The 20,590-nt window shown below is 43.7% G+C and overlaps 1 protein-coding gene across 1 annotated transcript in view; it reads right to left on the bottom strand.

Annotated features, from left to right (window-relative positions):
* Nucleotides 1-116: 116 nt before the first annotated feature.
* The window catches only part of MMRN1 (multimerin 1), a 191,769-nt gene continuing 171,295 nt past the window's right edge, over nucleotides 117-20,590 (bottom strand). The window contains exon 8 of the mRNA XM_089663785.1: nucleotides 117-7,904. Within this exon, the coding sequence (XP_089519911.1) occupies nucleotides 7,483-7,904 (422 nt within the window). The 3' untranslated portion in view covers nucleotides 117-7,482. The remainder of the gene's footprint in view (nucleotides 7,905-20,590) is intronic.

Here is a 20,590-nt window from a genome sequence, read left to right as displayed (position 1 = left end):
GGCTGTTTGTACATCAGCTGGCATTGACTCTAGTGATTGCTTAATTAAGTAGAAGAGATCTGAAGAATTTACACACAGTGGGAGAGTCTGGATCAAATCAGGTAAAAAAGAAGAAATTGCATTTTAAGGACTTTTATTACTACAGAAACTGCTGAGCAGTAATTACATTGTAATTAGATGTACAACATGTAGCAAATGAAGCAGACATACTATGCAGAGCAAAGTACACAAACAAGATATCGGCTTTTCAAGCTCTACCTCTGAAAGAAATGAATCTGATAGCCAGACCATTACAAAGCTAATTGTTACTATAATGGGTAGGAAAAAAAAAACACTCTAAAACTGGGTAAAGCTATGGTCTTTTCCAAAATAGTCAATTTGGCAAACGTGACATTTCTAGGATTTACATGACTTCCTGACGTGTTAATGGCAGCCATCAATCTATGCTGTGCAAACAATATTAAAGAAAACTGGTCTTGTACTCTTTTTATTATAAATCAGTTTATTTCAATGGTATTACCACTGGAAAATGCACAAGGAAGGCAAACATTTTGCCTGGCAACGGCCTTTTCTCATTTACTCAGCATGCATCATTTAGACCAGCCTTTCTTAATCAGGGTTGCATGGAAAACGCTTTGCATGCATTTCTGATGATGAAAAAAGGCTCTGGACAGCATCTGGACATGGAACTGTTAAAAAACGCTTATAAACGCAAACACTTATAAATGCGGTTAACCGCGTTTACAAGTGTTTGGCGTTTGAAATACTGGTAAAATCTACTCCTGAACGCAAATTTGGTGCGTTCAAAAAAACTACTGTAAACTTAACTGCCTGTAAATGACTGTAAATGACATAGTGTACATGGACACATAGGAAAACATTAGGGAGAGTTCAGGGGCTACTGAAAAAAAAAACGCAAACAAGCTCCTGAACCTGCGTTTATCAGCTGCAGTGTATATGAGCCCTAAGGGAAGGATCCGATCTGTGTCCCCAGAAATGTGTGTGCCGCTTCATGAACTTTGCGCTATGTGCAATCAGCTCTGCAGCTGTCAGTGACAAATGGGGATTTTCAGGACTCTGGGGGACAATAACATTTCATGACAGCTGCTAAGAATTTGTGAGCATTTCGGGACTGTTGGCAACTATGCTAGAGGTTGATATGAGTTTCTAGAGCAAAAAGCAGTTTCTGCCTCTCAGATAAGTAACCACTGACACCAATTATCTTTTTTAGCCATCTTTAAGGGGTCCTTCTTCTGAATGTCCACAAATGTACGGAGCATTCTACCTTATGGCCAATGTACTGGGAGATCTAGATAGGATCTAGATAATAAGGGCGTTTCAATGTTAAAGAGGTTGAAAGAGTCTGGTTTAGACAGTTCAATGATCCAGCTTCTTTGTTATGCATGCTGGGTATGTGTGAAATAGCTGTTGGCCAGAAAATGTGTTGTCTTCTCTATTTAAGATACATCATGGAATTTTAAACAAAGAGAGTCTTCATAAGGCAGTGGGCCACCTCTACTAAACAAATGAACCACAGCAGGGAAAAACCACTATGGTACTCTTGCTTTGTAAACTTACATGCGCCCACAGATAACCATATGCAATCCTAGAATCTGTCTTCCAGACCATACACTGATTTTGAATACATATACTGCAGTCTTAGTTTGCAGTGCACAAATAATGCTTCTTTTGCACTCTTAACATATGGTACACAAAAAGAATGCTTACATTTTTATTAAAAAAAATTAGAGTTAGAAAAAAGAAGGATTCTAAAGTGACCACCTTGCTTGCTAAACTAAATGTCGTCAAAAATCTCCAACGGGCATGCTGTCGTGTTTAAAAAAAAAAAGTGTATGAACAATCCTCTTTCACTGGAATCTATATTTTAAAAAATAGGGAATGTATGAAATTTCATATGTGAGTATCACATTTACAAACAGCGATATAATCGATGAAATATAATTAGTGAAAATCAAGTCTTCGTGGTAGGAATGGTTAGCTGGCGTATGTTCAGGCTCTGGTATTTGCATTCATTAAAAATCCTCACATATTAATAAATACCATGTATATACTCTGTAGTCTCTGTGTGTATGTTAAAGCGGTTCTTCAGTCTGAAAGAAAGATTAAGTCAGCAGCTACAAATACTGTAGCTGCAGACTTTTAAAAAGACACTTACCAGTCCTGGGATCTAGCATCATTCCTAGCTTGGTCTAGCTCTTTATTAGTCTTTGGGACCCCGATGCCATTGTTTTTAGTGTGGACAACCAGTTGTGACTCCCTGCATCTCCACAGTTGGCCTCCCACTGTGCTTGTGTGAACCGTTCTGCTGCCTTCTGGGACTTGTGACATATCCCAATAGGCTGTGGGCAGGGAGGGAGGCCAACTTCCACTCGAATTACCTAGGTGATCTGAGTAGAAGTGGGAGCAGGTCCCTGTCAAAACCAGTTTCCTGCTCCCCCAAAAAAAATACATTGTGCCAAAAGTAGGAGAGGGGGGAGTAGGCAGAAAAGCAAAACTTCCCCTTTTGGCTTAGTGGATAACACTTCTGCCTTGCAGTACTAGGGTCCTTGGTCCAAACACTTGCATGTTGCACCTGTGCTTGCATGGCTTTCCTCCAGCACTATATAGACAGGTTAATTGGCCCCTGGCACCTGTCTTAATTAGTTTTAGTAGGTGTGGGTATGCATGTGAAGAGGCTTGTAAGCTCTTTGAGGGCAGGGACTAATTTACATGTATTATAATATATTAAGCTTTGCTTAAATTGGCAGTGCTATATAAATACCTTTTAATAATAGTGTTGTGACCACAAAGTAAGTTTTGTGAGTATACAATTTCCTTGAATCATGATCAACGTGCCATTGTGCACACTTATCCATTAGTAAACCCCAGTGGCGTATTCCTGCAAGACAAACTAGGTGTTTGCCTAATGCGTTAATGTTCAGTGGGGTGGCTCCACCCCCCCAGAAGAAGGGACAGAAGTGCCAGGGATGAGGAAGGTTAGTGCATGATTTGGGTGGTCGCAGCGGAGGGTGCAATGGGGATGTATGTTGGTTAGTGATGGCGACGGGGGGATGGGGGTGATTGTAGTAAGGGGTTGTGGTGGTGAAGGGTGGTTGCGATGGGGGAAGAGGATGCTGGTGGGATGGGGATGCCCAATTTTAGCATTGCCTAGGGCAGCACATGAACTAAATACACCCCTGGTAAAGCCCCACTGAATATGGATCCAACTTTGTTTAGTATAGGGAGCAAGCTGCAAGTCCAGTCCAATAATGTGATGAGGTAGCATTTGTGATGGTTCACCAGATTCTGCGGCACTATAGTTATATACCTACTTTTCCTTTCCTGAACACTTAACTGAAGTCGGTTAAATTACATTTATATGGAACAAGTGCTTTATTGAAGTGTTCATATCATTAGTTTATAGCCTCTGAAGCAGGCTGAATAAGACATGATCTGATGATTAGGGCTCATTTGTATACAATTAAATAATTACAGTAAAATAAGATGTGCTCATGAATGTTCTGCTTCTTCTTTCATTGTCCAGTCACAGGGTGGGGAGAATAACAGTAAGGCATGGGGGTCGGTTGCAGGTGTGGAAATTGTGTCTGTTCCTGCACACGCAACCATCCGCAGCTGAATTACAGGTGAGGGTACAGCAGGGAAACCGCTTGGGTCAAAAAAAACAGGCGGTTTCCTTGCTGATGTGTTTTTGAAAAGGTGCATGCACCTTTTTCTTGCATTAAATGTGGCCCACGCTAACGTGAAATAGGGCTAAGTGAAATTGAAAATGCTGCAGAGAAAAAACAGGTTCCCTGCCATGCCAGACAGGGCTGTGCTGTATACATTTCAAAAATAGATGGACAGAAATACAAATACTTTGGCAAGTAAACATTTATTGTGCCTTTAGTTTATGTATGTAGTTCTTTGCCCGGAGTCAGCTTTAAAAAAATCCTATATCATTTTTTAAATAAACTTCATAGTAGTAAATTCTTAAGTTTTCTGAAAACCGTTCTCACCATTTCCAGGGCAGAACATTCCCCACACATTTATTGCTTGATGCACTCTTGTCTACATTCTCACAGTGCAACCCTATCAAAGCAGCAAATAGTGCCACCTACTGTCACAATATACAGTATATACATGTACTGTATACTAACAAAAATCATTGTACACTTAACTAAATGGGAGTAACAAAGTGACTTTCAAAAGAGATCATAATAACATATTTGTGGGAATTAAATCTACAAATTATTACAGTAAATATTTACATTTTTTTAAATTATAGGAGCCCATGTAGACTTCATCAATAAACATGACATAGACATTATGGAAAATAAAACATAGTATACAATGAAAAAAAATTCACATTTTATTTAAAATGTTCAGGTTTCAAAATAAACTGTGGTAACATAGACAATGATATAGGTTTTAACCATTTAATGATTTAAATAATATAACTATGCAAATAGGTAAATGTTTAGGCTGTAAATGTGACTTAAAAATATTGTTACACATTATTTCAGAAAAGTATCGACTGTAATAATTTTTGCTTGGCAATTACATTTTTTTTCTCATTCAGCATAACATAGTTGTATAAAATAGATCAACACAGAATGAAAAAAAAAATAGTATTAATGGGAGTATATAGTATAAATTATAATAAATGTCCCCTTTCTCTTGCTTTTTCATCCGAAAGAGCTCATACTATTTTTTACTTAAAGTGTTACTAAACCTAGGACCCTGCTATCACTGAATTTGGTCTCCCACAGTACACAGAACTGCAAAATTACTGGAGATGCAATTATTTTAGTACATATAAACTGTGAAAAACCTTTTCCCATCAGTAGTATATCGAAATCTTGTGACTTCTATCAGTGTTCGGCCGAGCACTGCTTAATCTTGTAGGAGGGGTTTTCATTCTCCTTTGGCTGCCCTATGAGGCTGCATGACCCCTGAGCCCCTGTCCAGACAGAGCTGATTGGCCCTGTGATGATCACATGCACCCTCCCCCCCAAAAAAAAAATCTGTAGCAATACACACCAAATAGAGCATGTACAGACTTACCACTGCTGCTCTGTGCTATGTTAGATGGATTGGGGACAGTAAACGAAGGGGGGGGGGTTCAGAGAGGACAGGATCAAACAGCGTTTTTTTACTCAATTCAGAGGATTAGCCTTTTAGGTTCCACAGTGAGCATAACAAGCATGCTTTACTGCGTATACGGACTGATTTTACTGTTGTGAGTTTAGTAACACTTTAGCAGACTGCCTCAGCAATGCAAGAGTTGATAGTGATCTATGGTCACAACATACACTTTCATTTTATAACATCAGAAGATCAGCATTGTGATAACAATAGTTATTTTCGACAATCCAATATAAGCTTATCTGAAATATCTCCTTGTGAGTTCTGCCTGTCTACTGGTCATCTCTTTCCACAACTTCCTGGATTTGTTGCATGTTTGTCAGCCTCTCCTCTGCTGTTTACTTTCAATTATTAATAATACATATCCTACATATCCCATGATACCCTGCTATCTGCAAGCAGTGACTCCTCTATTGACGCCACCTCTTGAAACTCCTCCTCTCAGCACCTCTTCAGTTTAGAAGGCAGGCTCTGTGAAATGTGTGACACATCAGTGTGTGTGGATCTTTGCAAAGTAAGTTTACAAATGTTAAAGTATAACTTAAGGCAAAACTTTTTTTTCAGTGGAGTGGGGAGCAATTAGAACACCTGTTAGTTTGATTGCTGTCTGTGTTCCCATTATGGAGATTCATTCTCTCTGTTTGTCCTGTTTACCATTATCATTGAAAGTAAAAGAAAATTCAACTTTTGGGTTGTCCTCAGAGAATTAATAGATGAGAAATCTTCCAATGGGGGCACTAGTTCTGGTGACCTGGGTGTAACCAAGAGATTCCATTAATTTTCAGGGATTTCCTGTTTTGGCTATGGGACAGGAAGTAAAGGTAAAACTCCTCAATGTGAAAAAGAGGGAAAAAATAAACCTTACTCTATCAAAATGAAAAGAAATAATTTTTTGCCTATAGTTCTCCTTTAAGATCATTCAGATTAATAGGAGTAGGCTAGAAATAATTGAAATACAATGTGGAAATTATTGTAAGAATTAATTTTTGCCCATAGATAAACTTTAATTTCACAAGACCGACTACTTGGATAACCAATGTTAAGTGCCGGGTCCACTGCTAATCAGCAACTCTGATTACTGCTAGAAGTTTATTATTAACAATCAGAATCTAGCAATCCATTTACTGCTATTCTAGCAGAAAGTTATAGGATAAACTGAGAGAGGCCAAAAACACATTGTTTATAGGGCCACTCCATCCTACATTTTAGTTTATAAGTAAAGCCTTGTTTGATTTGATAGCTGGCTTTGGATACTCAAATAGTAGGAAGTTTCTAATTCCCCTGGAGTTACTTTGCCTGGACATCCATCTCAATGCTCAACATCTTACAGATGCTGACAATGGAGCCAAATTGTATACTGCACTGCACATGAGCCATAGGCAGTGAACTTCGTTTTAATTTTGATCAATGTATGGCCCTCCCTACTCAATAGAAGTAAATAAGATCCCTAGTGTTCTCCAGTCCCAGAGGACGCCATTTTTGTAGAAACACGTATCGGGCGGAGCTTTCTGTGACGTCACCTTGTTCTGGTCGGTGGTCTGACACTGTGGGAATTTTAAATGTTTACAGTGCCTTTCTGCACCTTATCTATGTAAGTGCAATACTTTAATACATTTTCTGCTGGTTTATCGGGTCGCACTATGACGTTTTCTTCTGTTTTAAACCTTTCCTTGCATGATGTGGAGAGCTGTCTGATGTGATGAATTCGTTCAAGTGAACCTGCAGTTGTCCATTCATCTTCCATTCATCTCCTTGATACAGCTAACTAGGGTATCAATGTGGATGTGAACACCATCTGCTCGTTTGATCTCTTGATTGGAGATCAAAGTGTCTGGTAAGAGGTTGATTTTTTCTTTTGTGTCAAACATTTGTGGACACCTATGCACTTTCCGTTGGAGGATTTCTTTAGCACACAGCACTGTGTTATTGGATGTTGGGACTTTTAATTATTTAATATATGAATGTGGACTTATATAATTTCAATTAATTTATACTCATTTATTATGTAGCAGTATTTATTTGATTTATTATTGTTTATGATTTTTTAGTGTACAGTGCACTCATTTTTTATATATTTTTTGTATTTTCTGGTGTTCAGGGAAAGAGTAGCAGCAGTTCACTAATTGTTTCAATATTGTTTCAGAATATATTGTTTTTCATACATTTATTCACATATTGTATTGTCTGGGGTGTAGCGCAGGTTTTTTCCCTTTTTTTTTCTTTTTTAAGATCCCTAGTGTAACATTGGCCTTAACATTTACAAATACTTAAATATATTAAGCACTCTCATGCTTGAATATCTGTACACAGAAATACATAACATATGCATATGATGTATTATGTGCGATATAATAAGTAGCCACTAAATGTTGTGACAGGCGGATATTGCGCAGGGATTGAGCCTGAGGTTAACCTGAGCCAGACTTGTTGCCCATAGTTTAGTTCTAGCAAAGCGTCTCCTGTCACCATCCTGTCACTGTACATGCTGCTGTTAATGTTTTCAGACTGGAATGCAATTTTATCAGTTCCGTCAACCACTAAATAGCCAGAGACTCGAGGGCTATATGACTCAATGGTAAACTTAAACACATATACCCCCAGATAGGGCACATTAAATTTTCCTGTGCTGGGTGTATAAGAAGATCCATAATTTACATATAGATTGTTAAATCGAATTGGTCCAGGAGAGGTCATTCCATATGTGTGAGAGACAGAGAAGGCCACCATTGGTGCGTATCGATAAGATCCTTTGGAGAAATCTACATTAAGACAAAGGGAAAAGATAATCAGCCTTTAAGTAACTTCTTCAAGTAGTTTTATCAAGTATGTATTTCTAGACATATTATTCAACTACTCATACATAACAAAATTACCTGTTGTCAGATATAGTGTATATCATTTCATGTGCACACCAGTGGCGGAATGGGGGGGTTGGATGGTGCAGTCCACACAAGGTGTAACTTTCTGGGTGTGTTGGCCTCCTGACATTTTACTTCTTGTGTTGCACATCACTGCACCACAGCTCCAGGCAATACACACACAAAAAAGTCAGGCGGCCACAGCACCCGAGAGTTGGCACCAGCTGCTACCAGACAGCAGCAAATCAGTCATATGACAGGGCTAACACTTTCCCTCACCCTGAACTGCTACTGCTGCATCTGGTCTAGTAAATGAGTTTTTAGGGAGGAGGGAGATCTGTACTGTGGGGGGGGGGGGTCTGTACTGGAGAGGGTGATTGTATCTATATTAAAGTGTCTCTACTGGTACGGGGTGATGGTATCTGTACTGAGGCTTTGTATATCTGTACTAGGGAGGAGTGTCTGTACTTTGGGATCTACAGTATGGCGTTTCTTAGTGTCTATACTGGGGCGAGGGGTCTGTACTGAGGGGCTCATACTGGGGAGGGATTTCTGTATTGAGGGTTCTGTAATGGGGTGGTGTTTGTGCTGGGGAGGAGTTTCTCGACTGAGGGATCTGAACTTGGGGTGGGGGGTGATTTCTCTACTGAGGAGTTTGTTCTTGCAAGGGGTGTCTGTGCTAAGGGGAAGGGGCTAATGAGGAAGGGGTACTGGCAAAGGGTGTCTGTACTGAGGGGTCTCTACTGGGGGTGATAGTTTGTGTATTTTGGGAGTGATGGTGTATGTACATGGAGGGGTTTCTGTACTGAGGGGATTATACTTTGGGCAGGGGTGATGGTGTCTGTATTAAGGGGCCTGTACTGGGGGATCCATCTGTATAAAGGAGTCTGTACAGGAGGTGATGGGTGGGTCTGTACTGAAGATGGGTGTCTATACTGGAGTTGGGGTTTCTGTACTAAGAAGGGCTGTTTGTACTAAGGGGTCTGTACTCTGGAGGTGATGGTTTCTGTACTAATAGGTCTGTATTGGTAGGGTGAGTGTGACTGTACTGAGGGGTCTGTAAAGGGGAGGGGTGTCTGTACTGAGGGGACTGTACTGGGAATGAGTGATGGTGTCTGTACTGAAGGGTCTGTACTGGGGAAGGGTGATGGTGTCTGTACTAGGAATGGGGTTCTCAACTGAGAAATCTGTATTTTTGGTGTGTGTGTGTGTGTGTGTGTGTGTGTGTGTGTGTGTTGGCAGGTCAGTCTTATCTAAGGGTCTGTATGGAGGGATCTGTACTGGAGTGGGAGGGATATCTGAACTGATGGGTTTGGTCTGGGGGGAACAGTTTCTGTAATGGGGAGGGGTATCAATGCTAAGGAGTTTGTAATGGGGGGGTGATGGTGTCTGTACTGGAGGGTCCATCTGTACTGAGGGGCTCATTATTATTATTATACAGTATTTATAAAAGCACCAATAGTTTGCTCAGCGCTGTACATTACAAAGGGGGACAGAACATGTGACAGAACAATACCAATACAATGCAAAACATGAGGGGATTGAGGGCCCTGCTCTTTGGAGCTTACAATCTAGGAGGGAGGGGATAGTGGAACAGGAGGAGATAGCTGTGGGGGATGGAGTGGAGTGGAAGAGTGGAGGAGGTCGGCAAGTTAGCAGGGGGTGGGGTAGGCTCCCTGAAGAGATGGGTTTTCAGGGTGCGCCTAAAGGAGAGGAGAGTAGGTGATAATCTGATGGGTTGGGGCAGGGAGTTCCAGAGGATGGGTGACACCCTGGAGAAGTCCTGGAGGCGGGCATGGGAGGAGGAGACCAGGGAACTAGAGAGAAGGAGGTCTTGTGAGGAGCGGAGTGTGCGTGCTGGGCGGTACTTGGATATTAGGTCAGTGATGTAATTCGGGGCAGTGTGGTGGACAGCTTTGTACGTCAGTGTTAGGATTTTGAATTTGATCCGTTGCGCAATCGGAAGCCAGTGGAGGGATTGGCAGAGGGGGGTGGTGGAAACGGGGCGGTTGGAAAGGTGAATGAGTCTGGCAGCCGTATTCAGGATCGACTGAAGCGGGGATAGCCAGCGGCGAGGCAGGCCAGTGAGGAGGGAGTTGCAGTAGTCGAGTCATGATATGATGAGGGAGTGGATGAGCTGTTTAGTGTTTTCTGGGGTTAGGAACGTGCGTATTTTGGCGATGTTGTGGAGGTGGAGTCTGCACGCGTTTGTTAAAGATTGGACTTGGGGCTGGAAGGATAGGTTGGAGTCCAGAATGACACCAAGTACTCTGGCCTGCGGGGCGGGTTTGATGGTGGCGTTGTTGGACGTGATGGAGAAGTCAATGGGGGGTGGTGTCCGGGCTAGGGGGAAGACAAGAAACTCGGTTTTGGAGAGGTTCAGTTCAAGGAAGTGGAGCGACATCCAGTCTGATCTGTCGCTCAGTAGGTGTGTGATTCGGGCAGAGACTGAGGGGGTGAGGTGGGGGGTTGAGAGATAGATTTGTGTGTCGTCGGCATAGAGGTGGTAGTTGAAGCCGTGAGAGTGTATGAGTTGGCCAAGGGAGGAGGTGTAGATGGAGAAGAGAAGGGGCCCGAGGACAGAGCCTTGAGGGACCCCAACAGAGAGGGGGAGGTGGTAGCATTATAGGTAACGCTGAAGGAGTGTTGTGACAGGTAGGATGAGAGCCAGGAGAGAGCAGAATCTCTGAGGCCGAGGGAGTGTAGTTTTTTGAGGAGGAGGAAGGGGTGGTCGACTGTGTTGAAGGCCGCAGAGAGGTCAAGGAATAGGAGCACTGAATAGTGGCCATTAGCTTTGGCGGTTAGAAGGTCGTTGGAGAGTTTGAGTAAGGCAGTTTCGGTGGAGTGTAGGGGACGGAAGCCAGACTGTAGGGGATCGAGGAGGTGGTTGTCGTTGAGGTGAGAGCATAGGCGGGTGTAGACGAGGAGCTCGAGGAGTTTAGATGTAAATGGGAGCAGGGAGATGGGTCTGAGGTTGTTCGGGTCATTGGGGTCCAGGGAGGGCTTTTTAAGTATGGGGGTGATGTGTGCATGTTTCAGAGGGGAGGGGAAAGTGCCTGAGGAGAGGGAGAGATTGAAGATGTGGGTGAGGGAGCGTAGGATGGAGGGGGAGGGAGGTCGTAGGAGTTGTGAGGGGATAGGGTCGAGGGGGCAGGTGGTGAGGCGGGCATCAGAGAGGATCTTGGAGACTTCCTCGATGGTAGTAAGGTAAAAGGTGCAGAGTGTTGGGGGATCTTCAGTATGAGAAATGTAGGGTGGGGTGGAAGTGGAGGTCAGAGCAGTGGTGGGGCTGTGGGAGAGGGGTGATGAGGGGGTAGCTGAGTGAGGGGGAACGGGGTTGGACGGAGTTTGAGCAGCGACGAAGTCCCTGCAGGTTATGTCGAGGGGGAGGGGGGATGAGGGGGTAGCTGTGTGAGAGGGGGCTCATGGTGTCTATACTGGGAAGGGGTTTCTCTACTGAGGGATCTGTATTTGGGGCAGGGAGAAGTGATGGTGTCTGTACTGTGGGGGTCTATTTGTAATTATGTATTTGTACTGTGGGCATGGGTGACAGTGTCTGTATTGAGGTGTCTGTACTGGGAGGGGTCCATCTGATGAGTACTGATGAGAGGGAGGGATAGCTGTGCTGATTATACTGGGGAGGGGTATCTGTACTAAGGGGTCTATGCTTGGGGGGAGGGTTGGGTTGATGGAGGGGGTATCTGTGCTAAGGGGTCTGTACTGGGGGTGATGGTTTCTGTACTGAGGGGCCTGTACTTGGGAGGTGATGGTGCCTGTATTGGGGGAGGGGTTCCTTAACTGAGGATTCTGCATTTGGGGGGCGTGGGAGGTGACAGTATCTGTACTGAGGGATCTGTATTAGGAGGGGTAATGATGTATGTACTGAGTGGAGGCATAACTAGAACCTTCAGGGCCCTGGTGCAAGAAACCTGGTAGTTCCTCCACTGGTGTCAGTAGTTTTTATTATTTTTGGCCTTTTTTCTTTATTAATTTTTACCATTTTATTGCATTTAAAATGTTTTTACGATATTCTTTTTTACAATTTTTTTAGGGCTTTGGTGAGATATCAGGGGTCTATGCAGACCTCTGCTTTTCAACCTCAGTTGAAACAGAGAAAAGAGATTGAGGAGACAGCCCTCAGTCTCTTTCTCTGCAGCCTCAGCAGCACAGAATGAATGGACAGAAATAGCTCTGTACAGAGCCTTCTATTCATTTACAAACTGAAGCATAGAAAACACATTTTATTATGCTTTAGTTATGAAAGAACAGAGTCAGTGATTGGGACAGATCACGGACTCTATTCATTCAGACAAGGAAGGGGCTGGTAAATGACACATTTACCGGCCCCTTCCTCACTCTCCATCCTGACAGCAGCCCCTGCATCAGCCAGCAGGAGAGGGGAGGGGGGAACCTGCCAGTGCTGCGGGGGAGCCGGGAGGGAGCATGGGGACAGGAAAGAGAACACAGTAGCATGGAGAGACAACAAAAGCTGGAGAGAGCTCAGAAGCACAGAGAGAGCATGGGGGTAGGACTCCTGGTGCCACCTTAATAGCATCATGGGCCCCTGAGCAATGTAATGCACTACCAGGGAGATGCTGACCTGCGGTGTGCATAGCGCAACACAGAAAAAAGTGGATCTTGCTAAATTATTCTACATATTGGGCGTGGCTTTTTAGTCTGATTAAAAAACACAAATAAACACAACCAGTTAATTATAACAAATTAAATTCACCCCCTGTACTCACCGTCACACCCTCTCTACACACTGCACCCCTGTATACACTGACCCTCTTTTTCCCTCTACACACTGCTCCCACTCCTCTTTTTAAATTATCCCCCTCCTTGTACACACTGACCCCCTGTCATAAATGACTCTCCCACCTTATCAGCAGCCTGTACATATATATGTCTGCACACAGTACAGGATGGGCAGGAGGGCACAGTATGGAGGCTAGTGGGAGGACACAGTACAGAGGAACAGGAGGGCACAGCATGGGGCAAGAAGGAGGGCTCAGTACCAGGAAGATCAGGAAGGCACAGTATGGGGCGGGCAGGAGAGAACAGTATGGGGAGGGTAGGAGGGCACAGTATGGAAAAGATCAGGAAGGCACAGTATGGGGCAGGTCAGGAGGGAACAGTATGGGGTGAGCAGGAGGGCACAGTACAGGGGAGGGCAGGAGGGCACAGTATGGGGCAGGTGAGTAGGGCACAGTATGGGGCAGGTCAGGAGGGCACAGTATGGGGCAGGTCAGGAGGGCACAGTATGGGGTGGGCAGGAGGGTACAGTATAGGGCGGGCAGGAGGGCACAGTAAGGGGCGGGCAGGAGGGCACAGTACGGGGAAGGTCAAGAGTGCACAGTAGAGGTGCATATGTGTTAGGACAGTCCTGGGCAGGAGAGAGCACAGGAGCCTGGGTGCAGCAGAAGAAAACTGGATAGGAGGGGCGGCAGAATATAGAGGTACCAATTTGTTCATTTCTCTCCTCCTCTGCAGGAGGGAGAGGAGGAGAAGCAGGCACTTAGCAGCTGCAGGAAAGAAATGGACGGATCGGTACCTCTATATGCTGCCGCCCCTCCTATCCAGGTGCACAGGAGGGCCTCATGGGCCGCCCTCTGGAGCATGGAGCCGGGTCGCAACTGCAATATCTGCGGCCCCTATAGCTACACTCCTGACTGAGAGATCTGTACTGGGGGGGTTATGGGATCTGTACCGAGGGATTTGTACTGAAGGGCTGATGGTATCTGTGCTGGGGGCCTGTACTGAGAAATCTGTACTTGGGTGAGGGGTTTGTCTGTACTGTCTTTATTGGAGCTGTGGTATCTCTACTGAGGGGTTTGCGCTTAGGAGGAGATGTCTGTACTGAGGGGTCTGTGCTGGTGTGCTGAGTGGGAGGATTATTTTGTACTGAGGGGGCTGTGCTGAGAGTTGGGTCTGTACTGAAAGGGTCTGTTTTGGGGGGTATGTTTGGTTGTACCTTGATAAAGGGGCCTGTGCACTCCTGACCCTTGCACTCTGTGCAATATGCACTCCTGATCCCCCTTACTCTGTGTTACCAGCTCCTGTGACCTGAACTATATACACTGTTTCACACTGCATACTGCTTATTCCAGCATTCTGTACTGTGTGCTGTATATGATATACTCCTGCCTACTGCCCTCTGTACGGTGGGCTGTATATAACATACCGCTGACCATGGCTGACACTACTTCTGAACAGATATTGTAAAGGTAGACTGTGTACAGAAAAGCATATGTAATGGAACAGTCTAATATTTTAATGTGTGATGAGGTTTCCACATGTATGTCACGCTTGCTTGTGGCACTGTTTTTAAAGCATATTTTTTTGGGGTAAAAGGAATGTGGCATATCAGGGATGTTGAATTTGTATCGCCTGATGCCCGAGACATGTAGTTCCGGGTGCCGAGCAGGAAGGTTTTTTCAACCTTCAGCCCTGCTACAGGCAAGCAGCAGGGCTCACCTGTCAGGTGAAAGCATTCGGGCGGCAGCACTGTTGCCGATTGCTTCCACACAGTGCCAGCCTCCCCCCACTATGTCTCCCGGGCTCCGCTTGCACATCTGCAGGCCCAGGAACTGTTCACCGCCGTCGGCTAGAGGGATGAGAGGAGTGTCCACTCCTCTCCCTTTCTTGTCCTGACCCGGAAGTGATGTTATGATGTCACTTCCGGGTCCCCATTGAGAGATTCCCGGCCATGGAGGCCAGAAAAGAATGTAGTGCGGTGCAATATGCACCACATTACGTTCAGTGGAGCAGAGGGGAGACATCAAGGGTCTTTTAGACCTTGAATTTCTCAATAAAGAAAACCTGTCACCAAAAATCATCACATAGGTGACTTAGGGGCCGCTAGTGCTCACCAGTTCACCAAAAGGTAGAGCAGCACTAGTAGTGGCACTCTGCTGCATATGAGAATCCTCATGCAATTCTAACACCTCAGCAACCTGGGAATGGGGTCAGGTACGCCTGACCTTAACACGGACCTCTACCCGATCGTCTGGACTATCTGTCAGAGTGCTGCTGCTCTCTACAGGTTCGTATTCTGAGCCGTATTCTGTCAGTGAGGCTTCCCCTTCACTGTCATCTGACATACTCAGAATCCTGTAGGCCTCTTCACTAGTGTTCCTTTCCTTGGACATTTTGGCCACTAAATTTATAGGTACCTAGTGTGACTCACAGGAAAAAGAGCACCTGGCTGTCAGGGACTGCTTGAACCACTACAAAAAATGTACCTGCTAGTGCTAGCAGAGATCAGGCCTTATCTTGCTAACCCTACAGTTTTGTGTGCAATGTATCAAGTGATAGTGATCTACTGACATTGCACTTGCTGGGCGGGGGAGAGGGGGGGGTTAAGCTTGGGAGCTAAACGCAGGTGTTGGGGCTGATCCTGCTAATGCTGTGTTTTTGGGGACACTATACTATTGTGAAAGCTGGTATAGTTCTGATCAAAGATCTTTATCCGTTCAGACACTATACTAGCAATGGTGGTTTACTGTGTTTGTTAGCATGTTCCTGGCAATAAAAGGGTTAAATGTGATGGATGATGTAGTGGCGGGCAATCTGACACTACTTGGGAGGGACCCTAAGTGATGCTAATGCTATCTGAAGTTGCCTGTGACACTAATACAGTGATCAGTAAAAAAAATCTATACTCTGTAATAATGGCACTAGTGACAGGCCAGTGAAAGGGTTAACTGGGGGGGAAATAATCAGGGGATTAAATGTGACCTAGCTGTGTACTTACTGAGTAAGTGTACTCCTTGGACTCACATGGATCTGCTTTCTTGTCTCTCTAGAACAGAATGTGCTGAAGGGAGAGAAGATTGCATCATTTCCTGTGCCTATGTAATGTAAACACAGGCACAGGCTGAACTCTGATTGGGTACATCTGATCAGCAGGTGCAGGCTAATTATCATTGGCTTGAATCTGGTAAGTGATAGGTGCTGTACCGAATCACAGCACCGCCAGGCTGTCGGGTGCGCATGCCCCTGTCCGTGAACACAGCGGGAACGTGGATCAGGTAAATATACATTCATTTGCATAGGGAGTCTGCCCTGTAGCAGTAAAACTGGTTAATTTTTACTGGTACTAAGACTCCTTGACACAGGGCATATTGACTGCTGGGTTCCTCCTGGCATTCATAGGGAGAATGCATAGGGACCTAAGTGCGAGTACCACTCATTTAGCCCCATCCAACCTCAGCCTGAATTAGAGTTCAACAGGCTGCAACCAGCTGCACTGGATACTGAATATGTCTCTTCTGGGCACACGGCAGCTAGATGGCCCCATGTGTAAGGGGCCTAAGCTGCTGAGCAAAAGTGATCAATATAGATGTTGGGACAAACCATATACCGCTTCCAGGGATGCTTACAATCCTCACCTTTTGTATTCCTATAGTTTAACCCTTTCCCTGTCAATGACATGTCTCTTTTTTGGAGTTGTAGGCTTGTTTATATCTTGTTCAGCATGCATGAAGGTTCATAGAATGCATGACCGTAAAAACCTTGAGCCATTACAACCACTTTAAGTCTGTAATCTAGGAATTGCTTTGGTGCAATAGTCCTCACCAGCTCCTTGTGATTTCTTGTGGTTGTCTGAGAATGTGTGCTTATGATACAGAAGAGTTCTTATAAAAGACGCATATTGAAATACATCCCATACAGCAAACCTACTTTTGTGGGTCTATTATTCATATTAGTGAAAACAAAAACGGACCATGCCCTGTATTATAGACACTAAGCTACAACACATCAATGTGGATTATCTACAAAGGATGGAGTTGGTTTTTTACTTAATATACCTGTAATAAAATTAATGCATTTTAATATAGGAAAAAACACACACCTGTATGCAAGCTCGAACAGATTATTTCTCAATAACCTTTGTGTTGAGTATCATACATGCATTTTTCTGCACTAAAATTGGTAGTTCAAAAAGAAATCCTATTTGTCCCCATATAGTTAATTCATATCTACTCTACTGTATATCCTGCATTTTGTGTGATTTTAAAATGGGACGTGCTGAGTTTTTTGTATGTGTGCACATATATATATTATCCACCATCACAGACCGATCGGTTATCTTAATATGATCAGAGGCTGAACTGAGCTCTTTCCCCTGCTCTGACCGGGTGAAGCACACAAACTTCCCGGTCTCCTCCATGGGCCATAATCAGTGGGTAAAAGGCTAGCCCCTAGTCCACTCCAAAAGCTCCTGTTCTGGTTGGATCTGTTACAAATACATTTCCTTTTCAATCTGTAGTGCTGTAATTTTCTGTAAAATGCAATAAATTATTGTAACCTGGAGGTGTTCTGTACACAGATGGTGTACTTAACACCCACCAGAAATATAATTTCCTGCTTATGTGATAGACTTACTGATTTTCCCAGAAGTCTGCACTAAGATACAAGTCAGATTTTAGGCATCCCCTGCAACAAAAATGTCATTTTTGGTGAAATACTCCCAGAGGGGAATTATGTCTAAAGGGATTCAAACCCTGCCTGTTTCCACATTAGAACCCTGAAAGTGCAGCAGATAATTGATCATTATTAAGTCACTCCCATTAACCTCAGTGGAGGTATTCCCGAGTATAGATCGGGGTAAAGTTTCAGCACCACAAGCTCTAACCCCGAGCTGCACTCGGGAATACAATGCAGCACTGCTCCGGGATCTCTTCTTCACTTACCTTGTCCTGCGCTCCCGCGATGTCCCTCCTGCAGTGTCCCCGGCAATGTCCTCCAGCCAATGCTGGTATCTGTCTTCCGGGTTCCATTCCCTGCGACGTCAGGATGTACGGGGGAAGGAATGGCGGGAAATTTGAAAGTGTGAAAAAGTGACATTCACTAAATACACTAAAATCACATAGTAAAACATTACTGTATCAAACCATTTCACATACATGTTGTCCCTAGTGCTTTGTCCTGTGCCCTGCCTGCATTATTACCATTCTTTCTGCCTGGAAACTGAGAAACGTCTATGGCGTCCAAAAAGCGTCCCTTTAGATCAAAAGCGGTTTTAGACCAGCTAGAGAACAGCGATAGTAAACTAGAACTACTTGCAGAATTGACTGATAATGATTTGTGGGGAAATTCGTCATCAGACACTGAAAACTGTTTTGCAACTGAACTCAGCAATGTGCGAACTTGGCGCTATATTTCAAATTTCAGTGTTTTTGGTTTGATTATATTATTGAATTAAATTTATTATTATTATATTACTATTTTTTATGATTATTTAGTAAATTATAATTTATGATTTTGTGTTTCAAATTTTACCATACCCGGGATGTTTACTAGACTCTTGTTCGGACAGATTTCAGTGAGTTATTCCTAAAAATTACAGGCCTACAATAAAAAAATTGCATATTTCCATACAACAAAATGTACTGCTTTTAGCGCAGAAATACTGACATAATCAGACCGCTAGGGAGGTTAACATGAACTTTGCACATGGACACAGGTAAACAGCTATTTGTTCAGAATAACAAAAGGTAGGAATCTACAACACGTTTGTTAAAATCCTTGCAATACACATACTATAGATCACTCAGAGGGGAATGTTTTGTTGGAAAAAAAAAGCAGAGTTACTTTTTAACTTATTTAAACTTAAAGTTCAATTATGTTTTAAGGCCTCATTCAGCTCCTGGGCCTGGCAGCAGTGATCATATGTCTAGAAACCTTTAGGATAAGGGTGTGAAATATATTCTACATATTTATAGAGACATATGTTGAAGATGTCCACCATTTTGCTCCTCCTGCTGCTGCATAGCCTGCTGTAAAGTTATCAATATCTAAAATATGTGAGCTTTAAGGCCCCTTTCAGACAGTTCTTACACATGGCTGGATCTAGGGGGGTGGTGGTTGGGCTATGCCCCCCCCCCCAGATTCCAGTTGTGCTCCTCCAAAGACAACAGCCCCCTGCTGCCTCCACCATCCTGGGACTCTGTGCCCAGCTGCTGACCTCCTCCTGGGGCTGGAGTAGTGGATAGAGGCAGGGACACACAGAGCTCCAGCAGCTCCATTCTCCCTATTCTAAAAGACGACAAATGCCCAGCATGAAAGTATTGAATGAAAGTAAAGTTTCTCCCTTAATAACAGAATTTCCACTGCAAACAGTCTTGCCTACTGCTGGGCTGATTGTACATTACCATCTCTGCTCTACGCTGAACGATCATTGCACACTTTCAGCTGGGCAGTATATAAAGCTGAGCTGGAGTATGCAGTGATCATTCATCTCTGCTTGCTGGACCTGTCACCATAGACTGAAGATACACAATCAGTGTGGCACTATGTAAAGCTGTGTTTAGTGAAAGTTTTGTTATCAGATGGGAAAGTTTACTTTGCTTTAACCCTTTATTTCTGTCCATTTGTTTGCTTGGCAATTCTTAGGGCAAAGATGGGTACACACAGGAATTTTTTGTCATTCAAAATGAATGAAAAAAAAAAGAACTTACAGATCACCGAAGACTTACAGATAACACAAGTGATGTTAGTGCAGTGATCAACCACAAGTGGAAGGAAAGAAAATTGCTCAATTTCCCCATCAACATAGTCAGTGTAGATGGGAGAATCCCTTCCGTTGCACTATTGTATTCTGACAGTGGGAGGTTTCCCCACCGCCAGAATACATTAATCACTGCTGGCGGCTATAGCCAGTGGCAGGAATCATACGAAAAAAAACCTTACAGGCTGGTTCTACAGAAGTCAATTGATTGATTACTTCAGTACAATCAGTCTGCCCATAGATGATTAGAATTAAGCCAGTTCAGCGGGAACTAGCTGAATTTCAATCCATCTTTGGCTGGCTTTAGAAGCACCCCCTTCATTTTATATTTCATTGTTGTTGCCTATAATTCAAGAGGGGCTATTAGGACCCTGATATATGGAGGAGGGGGGGATCCTGATGTTGGGGAGGTGACTCTAGGGACCCTGATGTTAGGGGGGTTACTCTGGGGACCCTGATATAGGGGGGGTGAAACTAGGGATCCTGATGTTGGGGAGGTATCTCTGAGAATCCTGGTGGGTGGTTTGGGTGACCCTAATGTAAGGGGGGATAAGTCAGGGGATACTGATGTAAGGGGGGGTCTGGAGACCCTGAGGTAAGACTGAGGAACCTCGGGGACCCTGATGTAAGTGGGGGATTTAAGGACCCTGATGTTGGGGGGGGGGGGTGATTCTGATCCTGATGTAAGATGGAGGACTCTGGGGGGAATCTGTTGTGAACATGTGGGCTCGTCCGGATGCTGTACTGAAATCACAATTTTTTTTTTTCCACATATTGTCACCAGTCCAGTACAGCGTTATTATATAACTGATGTGGCGGTGATCAGAGACACTAACTGGTGACAGTATGTAAAAAATAAAAAAAAATAATAATAATTATTTAATTTGTATTTTTTTTTGCAAATTATTCTATTTGTTTATTTTTTATTACATTATTTTTTCTTTTTCTTTTTTTTTTCAACACACTGTGACCAAAGAAATACAGTGTTACCATAGTAACATTGAACTACTCTGAGCAAGTGATCAGGATTTTTATTTTTTTAACACATTATGATTGCTAATACCAGTGTATT

This window comes from Staurois parvus, unplaced genomic scaffold, assembly GCF_062004578.1.
Source record: "Staurois parvus isolate SC_StPar_1 unplaced genomic scaffold, SC_StPar_1.0 ptg000044l, whole genome shotgun sequence".
Classification (NCBI taxonomy): Eukaryota; Metazoa; Chordata; class Amphibia; order Anura; family Ranidae; genus Staurois; species Staurois parvus.
The sequence above is the reverse complement of the archived record's forward strand: the minus strand, read 5'-3'. Positions and strand labels throughout refer to the sequence as shown.